Source organism: Mytilus californianus, unplaced genomic scaffold, assembly GCF_021869535.1.
Source record: "Mytilus californianus isolate M0D057914Y unplaced genomic scaffold, xbMytCali1.0.p SCAF_7, whole genome shotgun sequence".
In the NCBI taxonomy this organism is placed as follows: Eukaryota; Metazoa; Mollusca; class Bivalvia; order Mytilida; family Mytilidae; genus Mytilus; species Mytilus californianus.
Genome location: NW_026262723.1, coordinates 2,847,532 through 2,873,898, shown reverse-complemented (window position 1 = coordinate 2,873,898; position 26,367 = coordinate 2,847,532). Strand labels below are relative to the sequence as shown.

At 32.1% G+C, this 26,367-nt stretch overlaps 2 protein-coding genes across 2 annotated transcripts; both read left to right on the top strand.

Annotated features, from left to right (window-relative positions):
• The first annotated feature begins 3,120 nt into the window (after positions 1-3,120).
• LOC127708469 (uncharacterized) lies at positions 3,121-12,842 on the top strand. The gene is made up of 5 exons (XM_052213336.1): positions 3,121-3,377; positions 8,637-8,794; positions 10,436-10,650; positions 11,181-11,246; positions 12,463-12,842. The coding sequence occupies exons 1-5, from the start codon at positions 3,253-3,255 to the stop codon at positions 12,526-12,528; spliced, it is 630 nt and encodes a 209-aa protein (XP_052069296.1). The 5' UTR covers positions 3,121-3,252; the 3' UTR covers positions 12,529-12,842.
• A 2,579-nt stretch (positions 12,843-15,421) lies between these two features.
• On the top strand, positions 15,422-24,686 carry LOC127708140 (uncharacterized). The gene is made up of 7 exons (XM_052212979.1): positions 15,422-15,907; positions 16,982-17,038; positions 17,237-17,350; positions 22,766-22,876; positions 23,093-23,206; positions 23,672-23,737; positions 24,537-24,686. Exons 1-7 carry the CDS (start codon positions 15,869-15,871, stop codon positions 24,684-24,686), a joined length of 651 nt encoding a protein of 216 aa, XP_052068939.1. The 5' UTR covers positions 15,422-15,868.
• The last annotated feature ends 1,681 nt before the right edge of the window (positions 24,687-26,367 follow it).

Genomic DNA, 26,367 nt, shown 5'->3' with positions numbered 1-26,367 from the left:
TACATTATATATTAATCATTTGTTAGACACCGACTGTAGTGTGGGTAGGAGCACGTGTATTTCCTTGATGGACTTTAATAAAAAAGAACATGGTTATTTTTTTTTAAATTTCATTATTGTTTTATTTTTCCCTGATTTAAAATGGAAACAAACTATTTCGCTCCCCTTCTGAAAATATAAAATCTCTTTCAAGAAATTTGGAATCAAACATTTTCCAAAATATATGCACGAAAACATAATAAAAAGCTGAAAGCAAATGAAAAACACCGAGTTGAAGTTCATTCCATATCTCCTTTAAAGCATTTCGGATGAAAGAGATGGGCGCTCGCTGGTCGAGTGGTGTGAATAGTCGAACTACTGTATCACTTGTCTGTCGACACTTAGGTGTGTGAGTTCGAATACCGCATGTGGCAGGTAAGCTCGACTCCTATCTTAATTGACCAGAATTGTCAGTTTTCCAAACGAAGGTTGGGTGGTCTCTCTGGGAACTTCGGCTTCCTCCACCAATATAAACTCACCGCCACGAAATAGCATGAAAGTGTTGAAAGTGGCGGTAAATATAAATCAATCAACAAATTAATCAATCAATCATCCATACCGGTATAATTATGGCCTCTAAATCTATATCTTTAATCTCATAAAGTCAATGTATGACATCAGTACAGAGATAACAATAATAACTTTACAATATATACAAAACAAGAGAGAGAGGTTTCAAAAGTCTTTAGTCAGGAAGTATAAAAAATTTAAGATATATTTCTAATTCTCTTTCCAGATCTTCTGGTATAGTTCTGTTAAGTCCTGTAATATTTTTACTAACTAAGAATTTTTTTTAGTCAATCAAAAGTAAAGAAAATAGAAAAGGTGATAAGTTTACTCCTTGTCGAACACCATTTTCACAAACAAGCAAAGTATTTCGAATTATAATTACTAGAAGATGCCAGCGAAAGCGCGGAACAATTGGGCAAGTGTTGAAACAAAGAGTGTGGACACAGTAATAAGGTGGACACAGTAAGGATTTGGACACGTTTAATGCATTTAATTCTTTTTCTTTAAAGAGACGAAAACGAGGAACATAATGCAAAAGACGGGCATCACCCCATTCATCTTTGTTGGAAAATAAAAATATCAAATACCCTAAATTGAAAAAATGTGGCAAATTGTGATTTTCAGTGGGTTTTTTTCCTTTTAACTAAATAACCGTATGAACTACGTAGAATCCTTTGACATTACCGAAAAGGATCAAAATGAGTACACAATGAAAAAAATCCCATCTAATCGGATGAAAAATAAAATCCAAAACACTTCACCAGGAATCAACCCCTCTGTATCTCAGAAACCGTTGACGCCACTCCAAATCTGTTGTCATACTTAAGTTGCAGAATTTTATTAGCAATTAAAAAAATCTTCATTAAAATAAGTTGAAAATAAACAATCTGTATATACAAATATGTGAACATTCCCCAACCTGACCATTTCGCATTTCGCGGGCAGTACGTGGACTAAGCATGCGGTCTCCAAATTTGCATATTTTGGCTTTTTCTGTGGAAAAAAGATTGTTTCAAAGACAAATTAAGGAAGTACAAAACACTACATGTATACGTCATATCACAAATATTTCCGACTTTGTATGGTTTTGTAGGAGTAACACTACATTATACATCTTACCATTTATATTATTCAATAACATTTTATAAAACAAACCATCTCGCCATATTATGCACGAGTAGATAATTTTATAGCTATTGTTGTGAAATATTTTTAAAACTGACTGTGAGTTCAATGGTGCATTTTGCAATGAATAGAAATAAGAAGATGTGGTATGAGAGCCAATGAGAAAACTCTCCATCCAAGTCATAATTTGTAAGAGTAAACAATCATATGTCAAAGTACGACCTTCAACACGTAGCATTTGCTTAACCCAAATAGAAAGCTATAAAGAGCCTCAAAATTTGTTTTATCAAATATCGCCACAGCCGCAAATTTCTCCAATTAGCTCCTGTATTAATTGATCTTAATCTTCCTCCGAAATGTTTGAAACGTTGATTTTGTTAAATTGCATTGTCTCATTTTTCCTATTTATTGCACTCTCGCTAGCGATAGACATATATTTGAGCTGGGTTTATAGTTTACAGAAGCAGATCGGAATCAGTTATGACGTAGACAGTAATCATTCTAATCGTAATCATGTTCATTGACCATAACGACGATGAAAGCACATCATAAAATGACGTTTCGACATCATATAATGAAGTAAACCAAACCACATCATATAAGATTACAAGCACATAATATAATGACACAACCACATCATATAAAGATATTTGCACATAATATAATGGTAACTGCACATCATATAATGATATGTACACATCATATAAGTATATCTGCACATCATATAAATATATTTGCACATCATATAAGGATCTTTGCACATAATATAAGTACATTTGCACATCATATAAGAATGTTTGCACATCATATAAAAATGTTTGCACATCATATAAGAATGTTTGCACATCATATAAGTACATTCGCACATCATATAAGTACATTTGCACATCATATAAGTATATTTGCACATCATATAAGTATATAAGCACATCATATAAAGTATATATGCACATCATATAAGTATATAAGCACATCATATAAGTATGTTTGCACATCATATAATGATGTTTGCACATCATATAATGATGTTTGCACATCATATAAGGATGTTTGCACATCATATAAAGGTGTTTGCACATCATATAATGACAAGTGTACATCATATAAAGGTAAATGCACATCATATAATGAAAATGGTTATAACAAGACAGTGTTGGCGTTCCATAGTTGTCGTTTGTTGATGTGGTTCATAAGTATGAGTGGCCGTTCGTGTCTTTGGCGGTATGAACATACCGTATGAAATTTTCAACGCGTTGGTTTTTACTTTCAACGCGTTGGTTTTTACTTTCAACGCGTTGGTTTTTACTTTCAACGCGTTGGTTTTTACTATCAACGCGTTGGTTTTACTTCCAACGCGTTGGTTTTCACTATCAACGCGTTGGTCTTCACTTTCAACGCGTTGATTCGTAATTCATACGGTATGAAAAACCAACGCGTTGGTTTTCAATTCCATACCGTAAGTTTTGTACTTTTGTCGGCCAATCAAAATGTTTCTAACAAAGTATTTTCTAAAAATATCCAGTCGTCATCTTACTATTCGGACAGCCTCCGGATTTTTCTTGATATTGGCGGTAAAGTATGAATATGGCTGAATCGTCCGCAGCCCGTCTGCAAATGTTGATAAACAGGGCACAAAGATTAAATACAGAAGCAGCAAGACCACAAGTTGTCGAAAATCAAGATGACGATGATTTCTTGTCTGGGTAAGGTCCGGTAAAAGATTTTTGATAATCAAAATTTACGTCAAAACAATATTTCTTTTATTTTTATATATACACGTCCCTGTTATTATTTTATTGATGTGGTGTTGTAACATGTATCAAAGGGACTTGTCTAGTTGGTCAGACGAGTTTTAGATAACTATTTCCATACAATATTAAGTGTTTAGATACAGCTTTTCTTACACTGTCAGTCATGTCAGTGTCATCATCTTGTATGTAACCCAAACAATACAATTATGTCAAAAGTTTATATCCACAATTATTAAATCGAGAAAAGAATTATTGAGGTCTGTTAGATTTGATAATTTTGGATGTTAATTTTTATGAAGTCCGTTACTGTATTATTAAGGCGATGTGTACGTAATTGCACGCCTCTAGGGGAATTTAGGATAAAAAACGTGCGTCGTTAGTTACGCGGGTTATCTCACCTACTCCAAGAAAGGAAAAATGGGCACATGAAAGAAAAATGACTTCGTGCGGTCTATCATGAATCCAAACAAGTATTCATGTGCTATCTCAAAACTTCAAAGAAATAATTAGAATGACTCCAATCAGAAATCTGAGTATCCTATTGTGAGTTAGTCTGACTTTAATACCACTGTTTTTGTTTTAGACACGCAGGAGCAGGTACACAATACGACTCGTGTTTTTTTCAACAGAAGGTAAACACGCATAAACAACAAAATTATAACCAAATAAACAAATAAACCAGTGACAATTCTGCTTCTATTCGTATCAAATTCATTAAAATCAAACCAGAATTGACCCCACAATATTTTTTGAAAAACCATAGTTTTGAATGAAATTCACAGTGTAGCGTAAAATTGTAGGTAACGAATAATTATATTGCATGTGAATTTGTGTGTTGAACAAGAAAGACGTTGGCATGTCCGTTTTTATGCAATTGAAAATTTTATGATGTTTTATATTTTATTATTTATGTAAAAAGTATAAAAGATACTAAGGGGTAATCGACAACTAGTACAACATAATGAACATTTATAAGCTGAAGGCGAAGAAAAAGCCAACAGCAAAAAAAAAAAACCATCAGATTCCGTCCACAAAACATTACACACTCAGAAACTAAGAATTGAGCACTATTACATTTATCTCAGAATAAGTAAAATATATGTCATCCAAATCTCAGTTTTCAAGGTGCAGAAAATAAACAGGTGTCTTCTATTCCGTCCGCAATTTTTGGGGAAAGTAAAATCTAAATTTAGAACCATGGTTGAAACTGAAACTACACATGTATGATAAAAATAGAACGTGTTAAACTTATTTTTTCTTTATCAAATTCCAATTTCGAAGCGAAATATGTTTTCTTTTGTTGTGCTTTTGTGTATCATTCAGCAGTAGTATAAGGTAGGGGAAGAAGGGGTAGGGGTGAAGAAAATAAGGTTGCCTATAATAATTGCTTACATCCACATCATTTAAGGTATCTGGGGTGTCTAAATGTTGGACGATAAATTTTTCTTAAACTTCTGTAAAAGACTTCTGGGTCAATGTAATTTCAAATTTCAATATAAAAACTGGGGATCATGGACCTTGTTTTTTCGTAATAACACATTGAAATTAACGAAATTTGGGTTATTTTATATTGTTAATATAGGGGAAACTTAAGTTTTCCTTATTGCGGAAACATTAAACGATAGAATTGGCTAAAATTCGATGAGAAAATTGCTTTTCATTAATAACTCTGAAATATCAAATAAAAATAGGGGTCACGGGCCTTATTTTCTTGAAAAAATCCCCAAAAATTTTAAATATACTTTACGACACTTAATTTTTTGATAGTTCAATCTTTAAATTTCAAGTTTTAGGTATTTTGTTGTATATTAATGATACTTGGTAAAATATTTTTAAAACAAAAAAGAATTTTTGCAACATGATCAGAACGGACGCTCAGAAAAAGACACCCGATCTACCTTAAACTGTGGCAGATAGTTGTCTCATTTGAAATCATACCACATCTCCTTATTTTCATATTATATTAACAAAACTGCAATTCATTTGCATTATATACAGGGACAAGTTATATCAAAAACTCCGATCTGTTTTACTTTGCTAAAATTCATATGCGGGTTCTTCTTTTGACCTTATTACAGCCATAAAAATTCTCAAGATAATATGCAGATGCAGTTTTCTTATTTTTTCATGTTTTTTGGGAGTCGTGCATGTGGATATTCAACAAATAATGGTACAAGAAATTATTTCCTTTTTTACTTAAAATCTCCAGCAAACATTATATTATGCTTTGTCGTGTAGTTAAAGAAAAGGGAAAGCGATCGAGACAGGAAATTTTTAAAATAAAATTGCAGAGTTGTGTCACGTGCACGTGTGTGAACCTGACAAATAAAATGGGTTTTGTGCGCAATACCTCGAATAGCGCCGGAAATGGTGAGGATGAAAAGATGCAGCAAATTATATACACTTTTTTAAAATACAAACATGCAGAATTAGATTTTAAAAAAGACGTGTATACGCGATCCCAATATTATAACCGATTATTAAAATACGTATAGAATCATTCTGTCAACGCTGTGTTAACCGGGACAATTTCAAACTTGATATTTGATTCATAATTATTAGAACAATACAATATAAAAATAAGAAGATGTGGTATGATTGCAAATGAGACAACTCTCCACAAGAGTCCAAATGACACAGAAATTAACAACTATAGGTCACCGTACGGCCTTCAACAATGATCAAAGCCCATAGTCAGCTATAAATACAAGCATTTCAAAAAAGATGTGGAACCCTGTCTAATAAAGAAAAGATGGAGTTAAAGTCTATACAGTAACTTTCTTTCACTTGCAGTATATTTATTTTGCCAATTTGCTTTTTTTTTGGCAGCAGAATTTTCCTTAAAAAATACTCAGTTTATTTCCTTATCAATTGATTACGCTTGAGCATTTGCAATAATTAGGAAAATGGGTTATAAATAATTCGTAATTATATAAATCAACATGTAGACATCTTATACGTTCAGGTATTTCACATCCAATATTTTTTGGTAATATTCTTTACAAAGCACAAAAATGTCGGCATTCACCTCAAAAGCTAACCAAAACTTTAAACAGACTTATTCGGAAAGGATATAGTTACGATACTGTTGTCAGGTAATTAAGGATTGCATATTTTGGTATTAATATTGATTCACTCATAGGGTCTTTGCATCGGAAATAAACACTATTATTCTAAAACCAGTTGTTGGCATGATACGGGTTATGTTCTTCTCATATATTTTATGATTGTATGATACTAAACCCCTAACGGGAGGGATTGTACTTGATTTTCATATGATGAAGACATAATCTTTCAATCAGTTTAATTGAGGTCTGGAGCTGGCATGTCAATAACTGCTAGTAGTCCTTTGTTAATGTATGTATCATTGTCTTTTTGTTTAGTTTCTTTTGTTACCTATTCTGACATCGGACTCGGGCTTCTTTTAAACTGAGTTATACTGTGCGTATTGCTATGTGTTTCTTTATTCTACATTGGCTAGAGGTATAGGGGGAGGGTTGAGATCTCACAAAACATGTTTAACCCCGCCGCATTTTTGCGCCTGTCCCAAGTCAGGAGCCTCTGGCCTTTGTTAGTCTTGTATATTTTTTTAATTTTAGTTCATTTATATGTTTTGGAGTTTAGTGTGACGTCCATTTTCACTGAGCTAGTACACAATTTTATTTAGGGGCCAGCTGAGGACCACCTCCGGGTGCGTGATTTTCTCACTGCTTTGAAGACCCATTGGTGGCCTTCGGCTGTTGTCTGCTCTTTGGTCGGGTTGTTGTCTGCTCTTTGGTCAGGTTGTTGTCTCTTTGACATATTCCCCATTTCCATTCTCAATTTTATCATGTTTATACACACTCACGATTTTGTTTCGACACTGTACGGTATAATAGCGTTATAGAGTTATATCTAGTAGAAATTGTGATGATGTTACAGTAGACATCAATAACGTCGCCGAATTTTTTTTATTCTTTCCGCTAAAAATCAAACTTCCACAGGATATAGCTTGAAAACTAGCATGGTTGCTAAGGACTTTCTTTGCACCAATGGGTTCGTCGTTCATTTTTGAATCGCATATCGATTTTTAAAAAAATTCTGTGGACCAACGAATTAGAAAATCTTGATAAAGTAAAAATATCTGCCGATTTTTATGATTTTCCCTTTATATCCTTTGTATTTTTGGCGTATCATGCTGTTAATTTCAACAGCTTGTATCTGAAAAACGAAAACGGTTACCCCTTTTTTTTATTTTATTGTCTGATGTATTTTTACAAGCAGAATCCACATGTAAAATTAAAAAAAATTCTGTGGAGTAGTTAATTACGTACACTTCGCCTTAATATTGTACTGAACTGAACTGATAATTTGCTGATCCTGATTTGCTATCATTTGAGTTATTTTTGGAAAAATATCTTGCAAACTTCAGCCAATGCAGTTATTTTGCCTACACACTCATTCCCACACAGGTATTTTGCCTAGGGTCAGTTGTCCGCTTGAAATATGGGGTAATTTTTACGACGTTGAATGATATTCCCTATTGGATAACAGTTATTCTGCTTACATGCAGTTACTGCGGGAAAAGGGTGTTATTTTTTATGGTGTTTACTATAGTAAAGTATAATATTGACTGATGTTTAAAATTTTTACCTAGTTAACGTTTAATTACAATGGTGCTAAACTGCTAAAGTTTATTTATAAATAGTGTGTATATGGTTTACTTAAAAAAATATTGATACACAGGCCTACAGAAGGGTTCATAAATATGAATTTAAAAAAAGAAATGATATTTAAGTCTTGCTTTATATATTATATTTTGTCAACTGTTATCTTCGGTATTCCAGTATTGTGGTAACCAAGTTCAAGTGATCCGTATGACCCATTATTAGAAAAGCCCCTGTGATTAAAATTGAGAATGGAAATGGGGAATGTGTCAAAGAGACAACAACCCGACCATAGAGCAGACAGCATCTATAGGTTACACATGCAGTCATGATAAATGTAATTGGATACCAGTTGGTGCCGAACTGTTTCAGAGTTTGTCTGACCGAAATAGAAACTTGATCTTTTCTACTACATGTATATTTGCAACTAAATCTAAAAATTTCTGTTTGACCGATTAATTTTATGTCTGACAGTTTGTCAGTCAGAAAGAGTTTGCAACTAAAATGAAAATGAAAATAAAATAATGTAAAATATATTTTTATTTTATCGTAAATGATATTTCAGATTTCAACACTTCAGACGAAGTCATGAATCAAGACGAGCAGGGTCATCCAGGAAAAAGAAAAAACCTATGTACTCATTCAAAGTGACATGTTTGGATAGTCCAGAATATCAAACTATTAATCCTACCATTGTGAAAGCAATGAATGAAAAGCAATTAGGTAAATAACTGTGTAATTATAAAAATAAACTGTTGACACAGTTGACTGTATGCAACTTTGAAAGTTTAATGCAATTGTTTGAAATAAAAAAAACAACACATAACATGTAAACTATGGAAAAATTTGACTGACAATGTGAGGCCTGCCCCAAATAAATTTTAAGGAAACAAAATATACAAATGCTTACACAACTTAATACTAGATTTCACAACTTGATACTGTACATGCTGTATGGTGACCTATAGTTGTTAATTTCTGTGTCATTTGGTCTCTTGTGGAGAGTTGTCTCATTGGCAATCATACCACATCTTCTTTTTTTATAATTAATATAAGATTTCACAATTTAATACTAGATTTTAATGATTTAACATCATTGGTTTCCTTTATAACCTTACCCTAGACTTTAACAAATAAGCCATGAAAAAATTCCAAAGTCAATGAACCATGATTGGGTGACTGAGGGGTTGTGGTAAAAATATCTCCATGGAAATGATATTTGCCAAATTGCTAATGCTAAAATTAAAACATGTGAAATGTCATTGACTTATTTACAGGAATTTCCCTTAAATAATAAATTAAAAATGATGGTTTTGCAGATCAAATTTTGTGAGTGATTTTGATGACAGAATAGGACACCGTAGGGTCTTCATCAATAAGCAAAGCCAATACTGCATAGTCAGCTATAAAAGGCCCAGAAATGACAAATTTAAACGAGAAAATTAACGGCTTAATTAATGTACAAAAAATGAAAGAAAAAAAAAATAACACAACAACAAACATGACAAACGACAACCACTGAATTACAGCTTGTTTTTAGCTCACCGGGCCTGAAGGGCCCCATGTGAGCTTATGCCATCACTTTGTGTCCGTCGTCGTCGTCTGTCGTTGTAAACTATTTCAAAAATCTTCTCCTCTGAAACTACTGGGCTAAATACCTTCAAACTTTAAATGAATGTTCCTTAGGGTATCTAGTTTATAAATTGTATCCGAAATTTTGATCCATCAACAAACATGGCCACCATGACTAAAAATAGAACATAGGGGTCAAATGCAGTTTTTGGCTTATATCTCAAAAAGTAAAGCATTTAGAGCAAATCTGACATGGGTAAAAATGTTAAACAGGTCAAGATCTACCAGCCCTGAAATTTTCAAAGAAATCAAACAAACCATTGTTGGGTTGCTGCCACTAAATTAGTAATTTTCTGTCTTACTATTTCTAAAATCTTCTCCTCTGAAACTACTAGGCCAAATACCTTCAAACTTTAAATGAATGTTCCTTTGGGTAAATGAGAAAAATAGTATTGATCTATCTGCATGAACATGTTCAGAACAATGACCCCCCAGCCCCCCCCCCCCCCCCCAAAAAAAAAAGGTGCATTTTTAAGCAGACACTGATATACATTATTACTCAAAAATATAAATCATGATTGGTGAATGAATTAAGCTTTAACAAATCAGGTGAGCGATTCAGGCTCTTGAGAGCCTCTTGTTTGTGCATCATTCTTTATATAATGCAAAATTGAAAAAAGATATACGGTTACTTTCTGAAGGCTTATTATTATTGAAATCACCTTGTAAAAATTGAGTTCTAACCAAATAAAAAGATTATGCCTGCTTTCACAACATCAATATCTATTTCAGGTTATCGTCCTATTAAGATTGAAAGATCTGCAACAATAAATAAACTGACAGAAAAAGTCATGTCCATCTTTAAGTTCACATGTGCTTTCAAATATATGAAAGCAGTGAGAAATACCATCAATATATGTGAGCTTAAAGAATTGCAAGTCACTTCAACAAAGGATGTGAAATCCAAAATAGGCAGGTCAAACCTGTATATTTTACCAGCAGAAAAGGTGATTTTTACCAGTAAAATATCAAAAATTGGTGCATGAAGTTTAGAGAAAACCCATGTTCAATATATTTTTCCCCATGTTATAAAAGCAACATTTCAAGACATCAAAAACTTGTATTGCTTCTTTACCATTTTACATATATCATGTATATGGCACATGGGGTTACAATTAAAGGTGACACTTTGTCCTTTCAAGGTCACTATAAATGGTATGCAACACATCATATACATGTACATGTAACTAAATGATATATGCTAAACGTTATATACATAGTATTGCTTACCAAAGCCTTCATATAAGGCTTGATAACACTTTAAAAGTAGTATATTTAGTATTCTGAAAATGTGTTTTATGGGAGAATTAATCATCAGAGAGCAGTAAAGTAAAAGCTCTATTTTTATTGTATCACTTTCATAGCTGAGCTGACACACTAGGATTGGTATCATGAAATTAACATTGCTTCTTTTTTTCTGCTTTTATTTTACAGATACACTTGTGCATGCTATTTAACTTCTCATTTAACTTTTCAGATAGGCCAGAGTTCTCCTGAAGAGAGCAGTGACGAGTCAGGAAGCAGTTTGCCTAACCCCCATTTGGTGGGTATGACTTTCTACGAGTTAGAAAATAAAATAAAGTATCCTTCTATCTATTTATAAAGATAAAACAAACTTCTATCTATTTATAGTTTAAAATAGAAAAGAAAAATGGATTTATCAAACCACCCCTTAATTTGTAAAGGGGGGGGGGGATATTTTGTATCCACAATTCTTCTTTGATATTTTATTAAAATTTTCTTTTAGTTTTAATTATAAAGTGACATTAGGCACTGTCTATTTCATTTTTATAGTGTGTTTCGGTCTCTGTGTCTTCGTTCATTTGTCCATCTGTCCTTCTTCAGATTATATTTTTTGTTCTTTTTGATGAAGTTGAATTCCAATCAACTTGAAACTTAGGACACATGTTCCCTATGATATGATGCCAAATGAGAGTTTTGACCCATATTTCACAGTCCACTGAACATAGAAAATGATAGTGCACACTTCAGTAAATTTTTTAGTCAATGTATTTATAAAGTTTAAAGTCCAAGCAACTTGAAACTAAGTATATATGTTCCGCATGATATTTTTAATTTTAATGTTAATTGAGAGTTTTTACTCCTATTTCACGGTCCACTGAATATTGAAAATAAAAGTGTTAGTTGGGCATCCATGTACAATGGACACATTCTTGTTTCTTAATCTTTTTTATTTTTGCAAGGGGCGGATGTATAATTTTGTGAGCTCATATTAATGTAAACAAATATGAAATATCTAGGACACAAAACAACCTGCATCTATATATTGTGTCTAATACAATACAATAAGAGATAAAAAAAAAAAGTTGTCTTTAAGGTGGTACCTAACACTACAGGGAGATAACTCTGTAAAAATCAGCTAAACGTTTTAATTACGTTGTATTGTTAAGGAAATATTAAGCTTCTCAATGATCAAAATTAGTGTTTGTCAAACTGCTATATAACCAACGAAATTTTTCTGATAAAGTGGTTGGTTCAAATTTTTTGAAATTTTTATATTTTTGTCAAAGGGTCAAAGTAAACATTTTGTCAAAATTTTATGAAAATTAAACGAGCCAAATTAATATTAGTCAAGGTGTTGGGTACCACCTTAACTGCAGTACACAGTAATGAAAAAAAAATGTTGAAATTATTTGTAAACAATATTACTGGACTACTCATATTTTTATTATACATGTACAAATTTAGATTGCAAACTTTGGTAAATATGTTGTTTATCATTTGGTTTCTTTTGACAGGATGCTATACCACAAAGAAGATCAAGGTTGTGTCATAGAAATAATGTAAGAACAAGTCTAGTATAATGATATTAAGTTAAAAGTTAAATCAAAGATTTTTTTTTTATAGAAAATCCCAAATAATGTTTTTCATCAACACACAAACATACTAATCAGGGCAATCAATTTATTCGCGTTAAATTGTAGTTTACATTTATATCAATACAAAACATTAAATCTTGTATTTTTTACCTTACTAGACCAAAAGGGTCATGTGTGCGTTTGCCTTCACTTGGCATTATATGTCATTGTAAACTGTTTAAAAAATCTTCAATGTACCTATTAGACCAAATAATATCAAGTTCCACCTGACGTTCCTCATGGTTATAGTCTGAAAATTTGTTCCATCCTGTTTATTTATGTTAATTTTTGTTATACAATTTAATTAGAAAAATTTTGAAGAATCAAAAATTTGGTCCTCAAGGACCAGTGACTCAAAAACAGTATAAGTTTTTGATATCATAATAATAATATCAATAATATCATCTATAAAAAAAACTGAACGAGGTTGCGGAGGGTATAATGTTTTTGACCCGTCCGTCCGTCAGTCTTGTTTCTTGTCATCGCAACTCCTCTCAAACCACACAACAGAATTTCATGAAACCTTTTTAGATAATAAGGACATACTATGTAGTTGTGCATATCGACAGGAAATTACGATTCATTTTTTTTCTAGGAGTTACGCCCCTTTGAACTTATTTGCTTCAATGTACTACTGCAACAGTTTGTCATCGCAACTCCTCTGAAACCACACCACAGAATTTAATGAAACTTTGTAGATGATAAGGACATACTATGTAGATGTGCATTTCGACAGGAAATTACAATTCAATTTTTTTCCTAGGAGTTGCGCCCCTTTGAACTTATTTGCTACTACTGCAACAGTTTGTCATCGCAACTCCTCTGAAACCACACAACAGAATTTCATGAAACCTTTTTAGATAATAAGGACATACTATGTAGATGTGCATATCGACAGGAAATTACGATTCAATTTTTTTTCTAGGAGTTACTCCCCTTTGAACTTATTTGCTTCCATGTACTTCTGCAACAGTTTGTCATCGCAACTCCTCTGAAACCACATAACAGAATTTCATATAAATTTGTAGATAATAAGGACATACTATGTACATGTGCATATTGACAGGAAATTATGATTCAGTTTTTTTTTCTTACACTTATTTTATTTCTCCAATGACAATGTGGGGACGTGGGGTATGTGAGCACGCTCACTAAGGTTCTTTAATTATGGATGAAATAACCAAAAAAAGTGTTGTGCTTTGTTACAGATTAAAGTGTAAGTAAAACCATATTGAATATATAAATATATATATACAGTTATATATAAATATATATACAGTTAACTCTTTTTGTCTTGATCTTGGTTGACTTGAAAAAGTGTGGTCCCAAACTTTGGTCTATTTATAGTTCCATATCTGACATATCTGAGAAAACATTTTAGTTCTATGTAATTTTACTCAAAATGTGTTTTAGCATGTTATTAATGTAACTTTTGTATGCAAATATTTTGAAGCAATACATATCATTCTTGATAAAAGCAACATGAAATGTATAAAAACAGCATGAGAAAAAAAAATATATTCAATTTTATAAACACGACAAAGGTGATAACATAATATACATGTATCTCAGTTCAAAACATCAATCCCAGACTTCTACCCTGCTGGATTTATTTTAACCTTTCCATAAGTGGGACAAGAGTTGGCCCTATTCTGCAAAACTTCATGTATTCTTCGAGTCAAGCTAAATCTATCAACTAAAAATGAATTCTCAAGTCAGGAAAACCTCAAGATAACAATGGTAAACTGTATATATATATTTTTGAAGTAATGGAATATAAGCGCTATTTATTTTTTTAAATGTCAAGTGTTCTGGCTACAATTTCCCAAAGGTGAAGGGTGGTCATGGTGGTGTGGAATATACTTATATTTTCTTGTTTTATGTTCTAACATAAAGTTAATATCAAAACATTTAAATAGTTTTAATTACTAGATTATAATTCAACAAAATTCTAGATAGAACATGTAGAAGCAGAAAAACAGAAAAAATATAAATGCTTATTGTCATCCTGCAGGAACACTTTTGACCCACAGGTGAAGACACTTGAAATGTAATAGATGTGGTACTGTACTTAGCCGGTTGAAGAAAAAGTGTCTTCTCCTTTGGATTAAGAGTTGTTTTATTAATACATTGTAGCTATTGAATGTTTTCTTTGTTCTATATAATGCACCCTTTTTCACCTGCAAATATTTAGATACAAAATGTAGCTTTTACCATTATCTGGTATCCATATTATAGTTTAAGAGTTTTTCACTGATTCAAACATAGCAATCAACTTGAAAAATTGTCGGTGGGTATACTGAAGCAATCAACAAAAGGTAACCAGTTTTCTGTACATCTTCTGAACCATGCACCCATGCTTCTGTGCTTCATTCAATGTATAAAATGACATTTATATCCAATTCTATGACTTTTAAAAAGTAAAAAGTATTTGTCTTGTGGTCAGTGATTGATATCATTTCTTAAATAACCAACAAAACTTATGGATATGTGCATCATTATAAATATAAATGATTTTGTTAATCTCTGCCAAACCAAAAGATATGACCACATTGATTATATAGCAAGTATTAAGAGAGATGAAGCAAACTCAATTATAACATGTTCTGTTGTTGTTATTTATAGTAATTTTGAATAAATATTGAGAAGTGAAAGGTCTACAAGACAAATTGAATGTCTTTTATTGTATCAAATCTATCTGAAATATTTTCCTCTCACATTCACCACACTTTTTCTTTCTTTTAGTATACATGTATATGTTATTTTTGGTTTTACTTATTTTTGTCAGCTTGGTATACATGATGTATTCCTTGTTCATGTTGTTTGATATTTCTTATAATTGGTTATAAGTATTTATAAATAATACCAAAACAGAAGAAACTTCAGTGTTTCCAAATATTATCAAATATACCAATACCAAAGTTCTAATGCCAGTAATGACTAGTTTTTGTTTGTTTGTTTGTTATTGACAGGATTAAGCATAAGAAATGAAAATAAGAAAAGTATTAAAGGAAAAAATTGTTTTATTCATGGTAAACATTTGTAAATGAAACTTCTTAACAATGCTCTTTATATTAATTTTTTTTAATAAACTGGAACTTGAATTAAGATAAGGTAAATGTGTAAAATAGTATAATTGTTGGTAACAATCCTTTCAAGATAAGTACTTTATATATTTTTTTTATTTTACCACTTTATATTTTTTTATATTTTCCCTAGAATATAAAATATGAATCATCATGATCATATGCATGACTATATTTTTTAGGATTTTACTGATGAAGATATGCTTCCACCAATTACTGTACCAGTAAGACAGAGGCTGGTAATGTATACTCAAACATTTTATTGCTGGAATATAAAGAGAAAAAAATTGTATAACACTATCTGACCATCTAAATAATGCAGAGAAAATGTGAAAATATCAAGAAACTAGAGTTTTTATATGACCGTCTGAGAGGGGATGTATTATTTCTTATGTTATATTAAAACAACATTAGGATTGGCTGAAGAAAAGTGTCTTTCTATTTAGTTATATCATTTCAGAGTTATGGGACTTTAATTATTTGAAAAAAGGCAATTTTTCACATTTTGCACATTAAATTTCGTACAGTCTTCAGGTATTCATAGATTGATTTCCTTGAAACTTTTCATTATTGTCAGGATTGTTATAAAGAAGCTCCTTTTTTTATTTATTTGTTATTCTGGAGTTACAGGATTTTACTATTTTGAATTAAAGACAAATTTTAATGCCTTCTTTTCCAATTTTATTTATCAGCAGCAATTGATATATGCTCAATACAGGTGTATCATTTGCTCTAGGTGCAGCTTCTCTTAAGCATGTCAGGTGTATCACCAGTTTGTATTTCTTGACATAAAGTTGGATGCAACTTTGAGGTCACATTCAATTGACATGTAATAAATGTGGTGCTGTATGGTAGGCTGAAGCTGACTATCTATAAGATAACTTAGGAACCATTCAACAAATTTGTTTTCAAATTTAAATACATAATGCTTATAAATGTTGTTACTTGGGACAAAATAGGGAATAAGTTTTTTTTTTCACTTTTACTGTTCCACTGAGTTATAGTTCTTGAAATATTGCACTATCCAAATGAATTAAACTCTTTCTGGTCAGCCAATGCGGATTAGGCCTGTGTGAATCCTTTCGGTAGAGTCCATGAAGTGGGTACCTTGGTATGTTTGGTTGTCAAATAATACAAATGAATGCAAAACTTAAATTATAAACAAAAATTGACAACACCACAGTGGCACTTAAAATTTTGTGTAGTATGGTCTACATGTGTCCCCTGCCTTAAAGTGCTGTCAATTTTGATTATTATCCTGATAAATGCCTTCTGACAGGCCTTGTTCATTTTTTTTTATCATTTTTTTCTAGGATTTGAGTACTGTGGCTGGAGCACCAAATGCTGTGAATAACCAAGATCCACCACAGGTATGTGAATGCAGAGACAGGATATATTCGCATTAAACAGTGTTAAAGTGAATAGACTATCAAAATAATACTTTTGTATGGGAATATATTTCTGGTTTTCAATTCATTTCTTTTTGAAAAGTTTTCTTAAAGAACATTGTTACAAGAATAACTTTGAATGACTAGTATACTGGTAATTGAATTGTAAATCTCTTTTAGGTATCCCAAAATAACTCAGCAGGTACAAGAAGCACACTATCAACATCAAGAAGGAGAAGACTGTCAACACCAAGAAGGCCTAGAAGAAGTACAGCAATCAGGAGTGGAACACAGGTATAAACATGATAAAGCCAATCAATAGCAGATTCCAAACAATCGGAAAGTAAAAGGAATGTCTTTCTGCAGTTTACTGGTCAAATGAAAATTATAACTTATTAAGTACACTGGTATGTTTTTGGCTTTCTTGACCCAAAGGACATGAAGGATGGGTTGACCTGTTGGCTGTTGTATTTCAATCCCTATTTTTATACGATCGCAAACAAATTTTGTGGTCGTATATTGGTATGACGTTGTCGTCGTCGTCCGAAGACACATTGGTTTTCGCACTCTAACTTTAGTTTAAGTAAATGGATCTCTATGAAATTTTACCATAAGGTTCAATACCACATAAGGAAGGTTGGGATTGATTTTGGGGGTTAAGGTACCAACAGTTAAGGAATTAGGGGCCAAAAATAAGCATTTTTGTAACTTCCAGACATAACTTGTGTGTAAGTGTATGGATCTCTCTGACATTGTACCACAAGGTTCCATATCATAAAGGGAATGCTGGGGTTGATTTTGGGGGTAATTGCCTCAAAATTTTAGGAATTAGGGGCAAAAAACAAGCATTTTTCTAGTTTCATGACAATAACTTGTGTGTAAGTGTATGGATCTCTCTGACATTGTACCACAAGGTTCCATATCAAAAAGGGGATGCTGGGGTTGATTTTGGGGGTAATTGCCTCAAAATTTTAGGCATTAGGGGCCAAAAAAGGGGCAAAAAACAAGCATTTTTCTAGTTTCAAGACAATAACTTGTGTGTAAGTGTATGGATCTTTCTGAAATTGTACTACAAGGTTCCATATCACAAAGGGAAAGCTGGAATTGAGTTTGGGGGTAATCGCCCAAAACGTTTAGGAATAAGGGGCCAAAAAGGGGCAAAAAATAAGCATTTTTCTAGTTTCCAGACAATTAATTGTGTTCAAGAGTATTGATCTCTCTGAAATTGTACTGCAAGGTACCATACCACAAAGGGAAGGCTGGGATTGATTTTGGGGGTAATTGCCTCAAAATTTTAGGAATTAGGGGCAAAAAAGGGGCAAAAAACAAGCATTTTTCTAGTTTCAGGACAATAACTTGTGCGTAAGTGTATGGATCTTTATGAAATTGTACTACAAGGTTCCTTATCACAATGGGAAAGCTGGGATTGAGCTTGGGGGTAATTGCCCTAAATGTTTAGGAATTTGGGGCCAAAAAAACAGGCATTTTTCTAGTTTCCAGACAATAACTTGTGTTCATGTCTATGGATCTCTCTGAAATTGTACTTGCAAGGTACCATACCACAAAGGGAAGGCTGGGTTTTGAGTTTGGGGGTGATAAATCATAAGGGGGTTCAAAAAAATTGGGGGAGGGATTTTTTTTCCTTTTTTTTTCTTTAAAATTTTCCATTTTAAATTGTTTATTTCTGATTTATATATAAAAGCAAATAATAATGAAATGGTTTGAATAGGTAAATTAAAATTTTTTATGTTCTTAGACCACATTCATTCTGTGTCAGAAACCTATGCTGTGTCAAATATTTAATCACTATCCAAATTCAGTGAAAAAAAAAGCTTGATTGTTTTGTCCATACTTGCCCCAACTGTTCAGGGTTCTACCTCTGCGGTCGTATCAAGCTGCGCCCAGCAGAGCATTTTATTTGCTCAATGGCAGAAAAAGCGGAAAGTTATTGACAGTCATCACAAACACACTTTATATTTTTTTATATATATGGCAGGTTAGAATTGTTAATAGATACTCAGAAGATGTGGTATGAGGGCCAAAGAGACAACTCTCCATCCAAGTCACAAATTATAAAAGTAAAGCCTTTATTGACAATTTTTTAACAGAACAATTTTTAGCTCACCTGGCCCAAAGGGCCAAGTGAGCTTTTCTCATCACTTGGCGTCCGTCGTCCATTAACTTTTACAAAAATCTTCTCCTCTGAAACTACTTGGCCAAATTTAACCAAACTTGGCCACAATCATCATTGGGGTATCTAGTTTAAGAAATGTGTCCGATGCCCCTGCCCGCGAACCAAGATGGCCGACATTGGCTAAAAATAGAACATAGGGGTAAAATGTAGATTTTGGCTTATTTCTCTGAAACCAAAGCATTTAGAGCAAATCTGACTGGGATAAAATTGTTTATTAGGTCAAGATCTATCTGCCCTGAAATTTTCAGATGAATGGGACAACCCGTTGTTGGGTTGCTGCCCCTGAATTGGTAATTTTAAGGAATTTTGCCGTTTTTGGTTATTATCTTGAATATTATTATAGATAGAGATAAACTGTAAACAGGAATAATGTTCAGCGAAGTAATATCTACAAATAAGTCAACTTGACCAAAATGGTCAGTTGACCACTTAAGGAGTAATTGCCCTTTATAGTAAATTTTTAACCATTTTTCGTAAATTTTTGTAATCTTTTACAAAAATCTTCTCCTCTGAAACTTCTAAGACAAATTTAACCAAACTTGTCCACAATCATCATTAGGGTATCTTGTTTAAAAAATGTGTCCGATGCCCCTGCCTGCGAACCAAGATGGCCGACATGGCTAAAAAATAGTACATAGGGTAAAATGCAGTTTTTGGCTCATATCTCTGAAATCAAAGCATTTAGAGCAAATTTGATGGGATAAACTTGTTCATTAGGTCAAGATCTGTCTGCCCTGAAATTTTCAGACCAATCAGGCAACACGTTGTTGGGTTGCTGCCCCTGAATTGGTAATTTTAAGAAAATTTTGCAGCTTTTGGTTATTATCTTGAATATTATTATAGATAGAGATAAACTGTAAACAGCAGTAATGTACAGCAAAGTAAGATCTACAAATAAGTCAACATGACCAAAATTGTCAATTGACCCCTTAAGGACTTATTGCCCTTTATAGTCAATTTTTTACAATTTTCGTAAATTTTTGTAATCTTTTACAAAAATCTTCTCCTCTGGAACTACTGGGCCAAATAGAATCAAACTTAGCCACAATCATCATTAGGGTATTCAGTTTAAAAAATGTGTCCGATGGCCCTGCCTGCCAACAAAGATGGCCGACATGGCAAAAAATAGAACATATGGGGTAAAATGCAAGTTTTGTCTATTATTCTGATAACCGTTATAAAAAGAGGAAATCTGAAGAGAGTAAAATTGTTCAGAATGTTTAGCTCTACCAATTATCCATATACGTCAAAACTGTTAGACAATTTCTTGTAGGAGTTATTGCCCTTCAATGGCAAATTTTACCACTTTTTTTCAATTTATACCTATTATCATATCTTGAAAACTATAAAAGATAGAGAGAAACTTTAAATTGCAAAAATGATCAGAAGGACAAGTTCTTCAAATAAGTCTTATGGTTGAAATCATCAGTTGACTCCTTATTAGAGTTATTTCCCTTTGATGCCGATTTGTACAATTTTTTTTTCGTTTTTGTCTTATATCTTAAAACTTATAATAGATAGAAAGAAACTTAAATATACAAAAATGATCAGCAAGACAAAATCTACAATGAAGACAAATGGCAGAAATTGTCCAACGACTCCTTATTGGAGTTATTGCCCTTTAGTTATGATTTTTACCATTTTTCTGGCGTTTTTCCTTGTATGATATTAATTATAATAGATAGATAGATAGAAACTTAAATAATCAAAAATGATAAGCAAGACGAGACCTACTAACAAGTCAAATTTTGCTGATATAATAAGTAGACTGTTAATCTTTATAGGAGTTTTTTTACCCTCTTTTGTGTTTAGAGCAAAAGCTAAATAAGATCATGAAGATAGAGAGAAACTAAACAGACTTCAATGATCAGCAATATAAGATACAAAAAAAAACAGAGATTTTTGTCATTAATTCTATTCTCGTCTACAATGTTGGAGAGTGTCCCTGTTGAATATGCATATAGACCAAGGTGAGCGACACAGGGTCTTGAGAGCCTCTAGTTTATTTATCTTGACGATGATTAATAAAAATTGATTTAAAAGAAATGGTGTTATGCCATGAACCCCCCTTTTTGAACACATCTTGCTGTGTTGTTATGAAGTATAAATGATAATACCGATAGGTCTGTGAGATTATATGCTATGAAAATGAGTTTATTTGATATGCTGATTGTGCTAATATTAATTGTCATGATTGAATTCTATCGTGTTTCAAGCGATCAATGTTATGACTGGAATTTATTCACGGTGACAAATTTGCAAGTTTGTCCACGGAGTGCTTTTACCTTTAGTTCTGTTGTTTATTTGAAATATTAACCTTTTAAATGTATTCTTAAGTTATTCTGTATGTGTAAAAACCGTCAGGTTGAATAAATATGTTGTTTCTTATTGAAATTAAGCTGGAAAACATCTTTATTTACACAAAACTTCCAGTGTTTACATTTTGAGTTAACATTTCGGGAATTTCCCTTAACAGAAAGAAGGCTGCTGATTGGTTCAACATATGTAAAAGCATCTGTGATTGTCTGTTTGTGGAATAAAACTAAAAAGATCAACTACGGAGGGCAGTGATTATTTGTTGTTTGAAAGTTACAGAGTGCAATATTTAAAATGTCTTAGAATTTAAATATGATAGGAAAAGTAAGGAAATTGCACCTATATTAACAATGATTTATTATAGATGCAAGTTGGTGACATTTCCTAGGTGTAAATGGTTGGGTGAGAATTTTAAGTGTAAATAGTTGGTGATTTGTATCATTGCAAGTAGTCTGTGACTTTGCTAGGTGTAAATAGTTGGTGACTTTTCAAGGTGTAAATAGTCCCTGACTAATTTGGGTGTAAATACTTGGTGACAATTTAGGGTGTAAATTGTACCAATATTTTAAGTATTAATGGAATAGTTGTCTTTGTGACCATAATAGCAAGTAGTTTTATACTGATAGTTATTTGAAATAGATGTTGTTAAATTAAGGCTACATGTATTTATTTGTAAGCCTGTTCAAGCTATACGCTACCTGTAGTTTCTAAACTAGTCAAAGTTAACAGAGAGGTGACTGGATAGTTATATATATGATTAATATATAGATTAAATAAGATAGACCAAATATGCCGTGGACCCAACCAGACCAGTGACAGAGCCTGTACAGCCATTCTCTCAGCGGTTTTAATTGTCAAATAAATAATCAAAACTGTTATATGCTATGACTTTTATTTCTCAATCATATATAAAATAGATAGACCTGTAGAACATAGGTTAAATGAAGCTGTAAAGTGTATTGGTTCGACGGTATTCTAATTAGACATCAGGCCTGACATTCTACAGAAATAAATAATACCAGTTAAGAAATCCCTTTTCTATGTAATCTGGGATCTCTGGTGGCCAACTCTTAACACCAGGGAGGCAGCATTATAATATACCACCAAATTTTGGAATAAGTCACCTTGGGTGGTTAAAGTAGTCAGACAAATAGTGTTTACTTTTGATTTACACTACACGAGTAATTCTACTTTTGTAGGAGCAGGAAAATAATGCTGAGTTAAATCAATCAAGCATCATTGATGTAACAGAAGAAACACCCCCAGTAAGTGTTAATTTAGCAAGATTATTATTAGGTCATATTTTACAGGTAAATCTTTTCTTCTTAATAAATGACTTACACTGTTAAATTTGGTTTATTTTTTATTGGTATAATACTATAAAAAACTTGTAACAACCACTAAAATTACAAGCTCCTAATACTAGGGACAGGTATATTTAGCATTTTTCGCAAAGTTAACTTATAGAACCTTGTAAAAAAAAAAATTGCTAGTATACTGGTGATTGAATGATGAATCCCTTTTAGGTATCCCAAAATAACTCAGCAGGTACAAGAAGTACATTATCAACACCAAGAAGGAGAAGACTGTCAACACCAAGAAGGCCTCGAAGAAGTACAGCTATCAGGAGTGGAACACAGGTATAAACATGATAAAGTCAATCAATAGCAGATTCCAAACAATTCAGAAAGTAAAAAGAATGTCTTTCTGCAGTTTACTGGTCAAATGAAAATTATAACTTATTAAGTACACTGGTATGTTTTTGGCTTTCTTGACCCAAAGGATGGGTTGACCTGTTGGCTGCTGTATTTCAATCCCAATTTTTTGCTCATTGGCAGAAAAAACGGAAAGTTATTGACAGTCATCACAAACACTTTATAGTTTTGATATATATCATGTATATGGTAGGTTTGAATTTTAAAGCCTTTATTGACAAGCAAAGGAATAAAAAAAAAAAATACAGAACTATTTTTATTTATTTTAACAAAAATTGATAAACATTGAGTTAAAAGAAATATATCAACAAATTTTTGAATAAGTCACCCTTGGTGGTTAAAATAGTGTTTACTTTGATTTACACTACACGAGTAATTCTAATTTTGTAGGAGCAGGAAAATAATGCTGAGTTAAATCAATCAAGCATCATTGATGTAACAGAAGAAACACCCCCAGTAAGTGTTAATTTAGCAAGGTTATTATTGGTCATATTTTACAGGTAAATCTTTTCTTCTTAATAAATGCAGTTTTTGAGCATATCTAATTAGCATGTGGTAGTAATATTCAGCAGGTCAGATCTATATACCCTCAATTTTCAAATGATTCAGACAACCCATTGTTGGGTTGCTGCCCCTGAATTGGTAATTTAAATGAAATTTTACAGTTTTTGGTTGTTATCTTGAATATTATTATAGATAGGGATAAACTTTCAACAAAATAATGTTCAGCAAAGTAAGATCTACAAATAAGTCAACAAGACCAAAATAGTCAATTGACCCCTTAGGGATTTGTTGCCTTTATAGTCGATTTTTAACATTTTTTGTAAACTTTTACAAAATCTTCTCTGAAATAACTGAGACAAATTAAACCAATCTTGGCCACAATCATCTTTAGGGTATTAAGTTTGAAAAAAATATGTCTGATGACCCCACCTACCAACCAACATGGCTGACATGGCTAAAATAGAACATAGGGACAAAACTTTTGCCACATATATAACAAATCTTAGGATGAGGGAGATATACTTTAGATAATTCATATATGAAATTAATAACAATAAATTGAATGATAATTTTGAATATTATTCCAGGTACTAAGTCAACTGCCTAGTTTGAGAGTTTGACATTTAGATTGTCACACTAGTAAAACAATTTTGTAGTTGATACCTATACAGGCAAAAAAAAAACACCCAATAGTATGCTATTTTAAAAAAAGTTTGTTATTGGTTTCTTGTAATTTCTCAATTTGTAATAGGAAGTGGTTGCAGCAGGATATCGCACTGCCACTGGCGACTCACCAACAGTTTTATTTAGAACATCAGCACCACTAATGGTAGATCAGATGAATACCCATTCCATATCAATTCCAAATCAAACAAACTGTCTCAACAAATCATTGACATAACAAGGTATGTTCTTACAGTCATAATTAATACTGTATATGTAAATTTCTTGATTTATGTTCTTTTAAATGTTTATGAAAGCATGCCATCATATGTGTCCTATGGACAAATTCTTCTTTTATTTTGGTGTCGAATAGGTTCTGTTTAATGTTTACTTTTAGTTGTGGTATCACAAGTGAGCAGTCACAAGTGAGCAGCAGCTCACAGATTCACTTGTTGAACATACATTTATATAAGCTGGTTTTCGTAGAGAAAAGAATGTGCTTGAGGTTCATTTGTCAACAAACTTGAGACATAAATTCTCCAATCTTCATATAGGAAACTATGCTCCATATTACATATTTTTTTTCTATTTCAGAGGACTGCATGTTAATGAAACCAATGACAATGGTTTGAATGACTATATACCAGAAACAGCACCATTTGGTGATGTTGGGTAATATTCTATTATTTTGTTATAAACCAACCAAAACTCAAGTAAATATACATTAAAATGTAACTCTGAATCTTTTTGGGGTAAAAAAGTGTTAAATTAGAAAATGCTACATGAATATATTTTTCTGTCATATTATTTTTGCTCAGGGCAATTCCAGAATTAAACATTCTAGGGTAAATTGTTCAGATCCAAACCACCCATAATAACAAAAAATTATATGAAATGCATTTTAATTTTTTTTTACCACACAGTGAAATTTGGAACAGCTCTCAGAAAAAATAATTAGTAAGAATAGCAGGTTATTTTCACGGGTGTAAAATTTCTCGATAGACAACAAAGTATAAGAAAATTTTTGGTGGTTTTTATTTTGGTGGATTCTAAAATTTCAGTTAAATATTTTGGCAGATACTTAAATTGTTGCAGATAAAAATGAGAAGCAAGTGTCTTACTTAATTGATATTTTATTTAAAGAATATATTCTGATACTGAAAAAAAATACCAGTAACAGTAAGATATTTGTCACAGGTATACACACTTCTGTTAAATTTTACAGATGAATAGTAACAAAAATGACCGAACCTTTGATGTACTTACTAATTAGGTTAAAAATTATCAAGAGTGATTTACAACTCTAATGTAGTTTGACACTAATAAGTAAGGGTAATTGCCTGATAGAGTACCTTACAATGAATAATAAGGGTACACACCCGACAGTCATTTTATAAAATACATCTGTACAATACCCTTATGTGTACAATACCCTTTGAGCATTTATGTTGGTAACACTAACCTATACCATTATTGACCTGCTGACAGGAATAGAAGAAAATCATTTACTAAACGCTTTAGCTTTTAGAAAGTACAGAACATATAAATAAATTTTCGCAACATTTTTTTTTGCTATTTTCATTTATCTATATAGTTTAACATTGTAAGCCATCTCAAACCTAGTACATTTATTGTTTGATATTAAAGTAATTTATGAAAAAAATATTGAATTGAAAAGATGTTATATATTTGTTGGGAGACAATGTTATTTATGGTTAGCATTTATATCCTTTACACAGACAAAATCCCTCTGCTGATGGGTTGAAAGATGTTCTGGTTGAACATAGGGAACTGTTCATAAAATCTACATCAGAAGAGGATCCATTGCTGATGGAGGTTCGAAGGGGTTATGTATTGGTGGACTCCATCACCATCATCAGATTCTCAGGAGATGACCTACATAGTCCCTTGAGTATAAA

Excerpts from the sequence above, each read along its gene's own strand:
- LOC127708469 (XM_052213336.1), top strand. The coding sequence starts at position 3,253 with ATGAATATGGCTGAATCGTCCGCAGCCCGTCTGCAAATGTTGATAAAC. Across the intron at positions 3,378-8,636 it reads GACGATGATTTCTTGTCTGG|ATTTCAACACTTCAGACGAA; the intron begins GTAAGGTCCGGT and ends ATGATATTTCAG. Across the intron at positions 10,651-11,180 it reads ATATTTTACCAGCAGAAAAG|ATAGGCCAGAGTTCTCCTGA; the intron begins GTGATTTTTACC and ends TTAACTTTTCAG.
- LOC127708140 (XM_052212979.1), top strand. The coding sequence starts at position 15,869 with ATGCTTCCACCAATTACTGTACCAGTAAGACAGAGGCTG. Across the intron at positions 15,908-16,981 it reads TACCAGTAAGACAGAGGCTG|GATTTGAGTACTGTGGCTGG; the intron begins GTAATGTATACT and ends ATTTTTTTCTAG. Across the intron at positions 23,207-23,671 it reads CTATCAGGAGTGGAACACAG|GAGCAGGAAAATAATGCTGA; the intron begins GTATAAACATGA and ends CTAATTTTGTAG.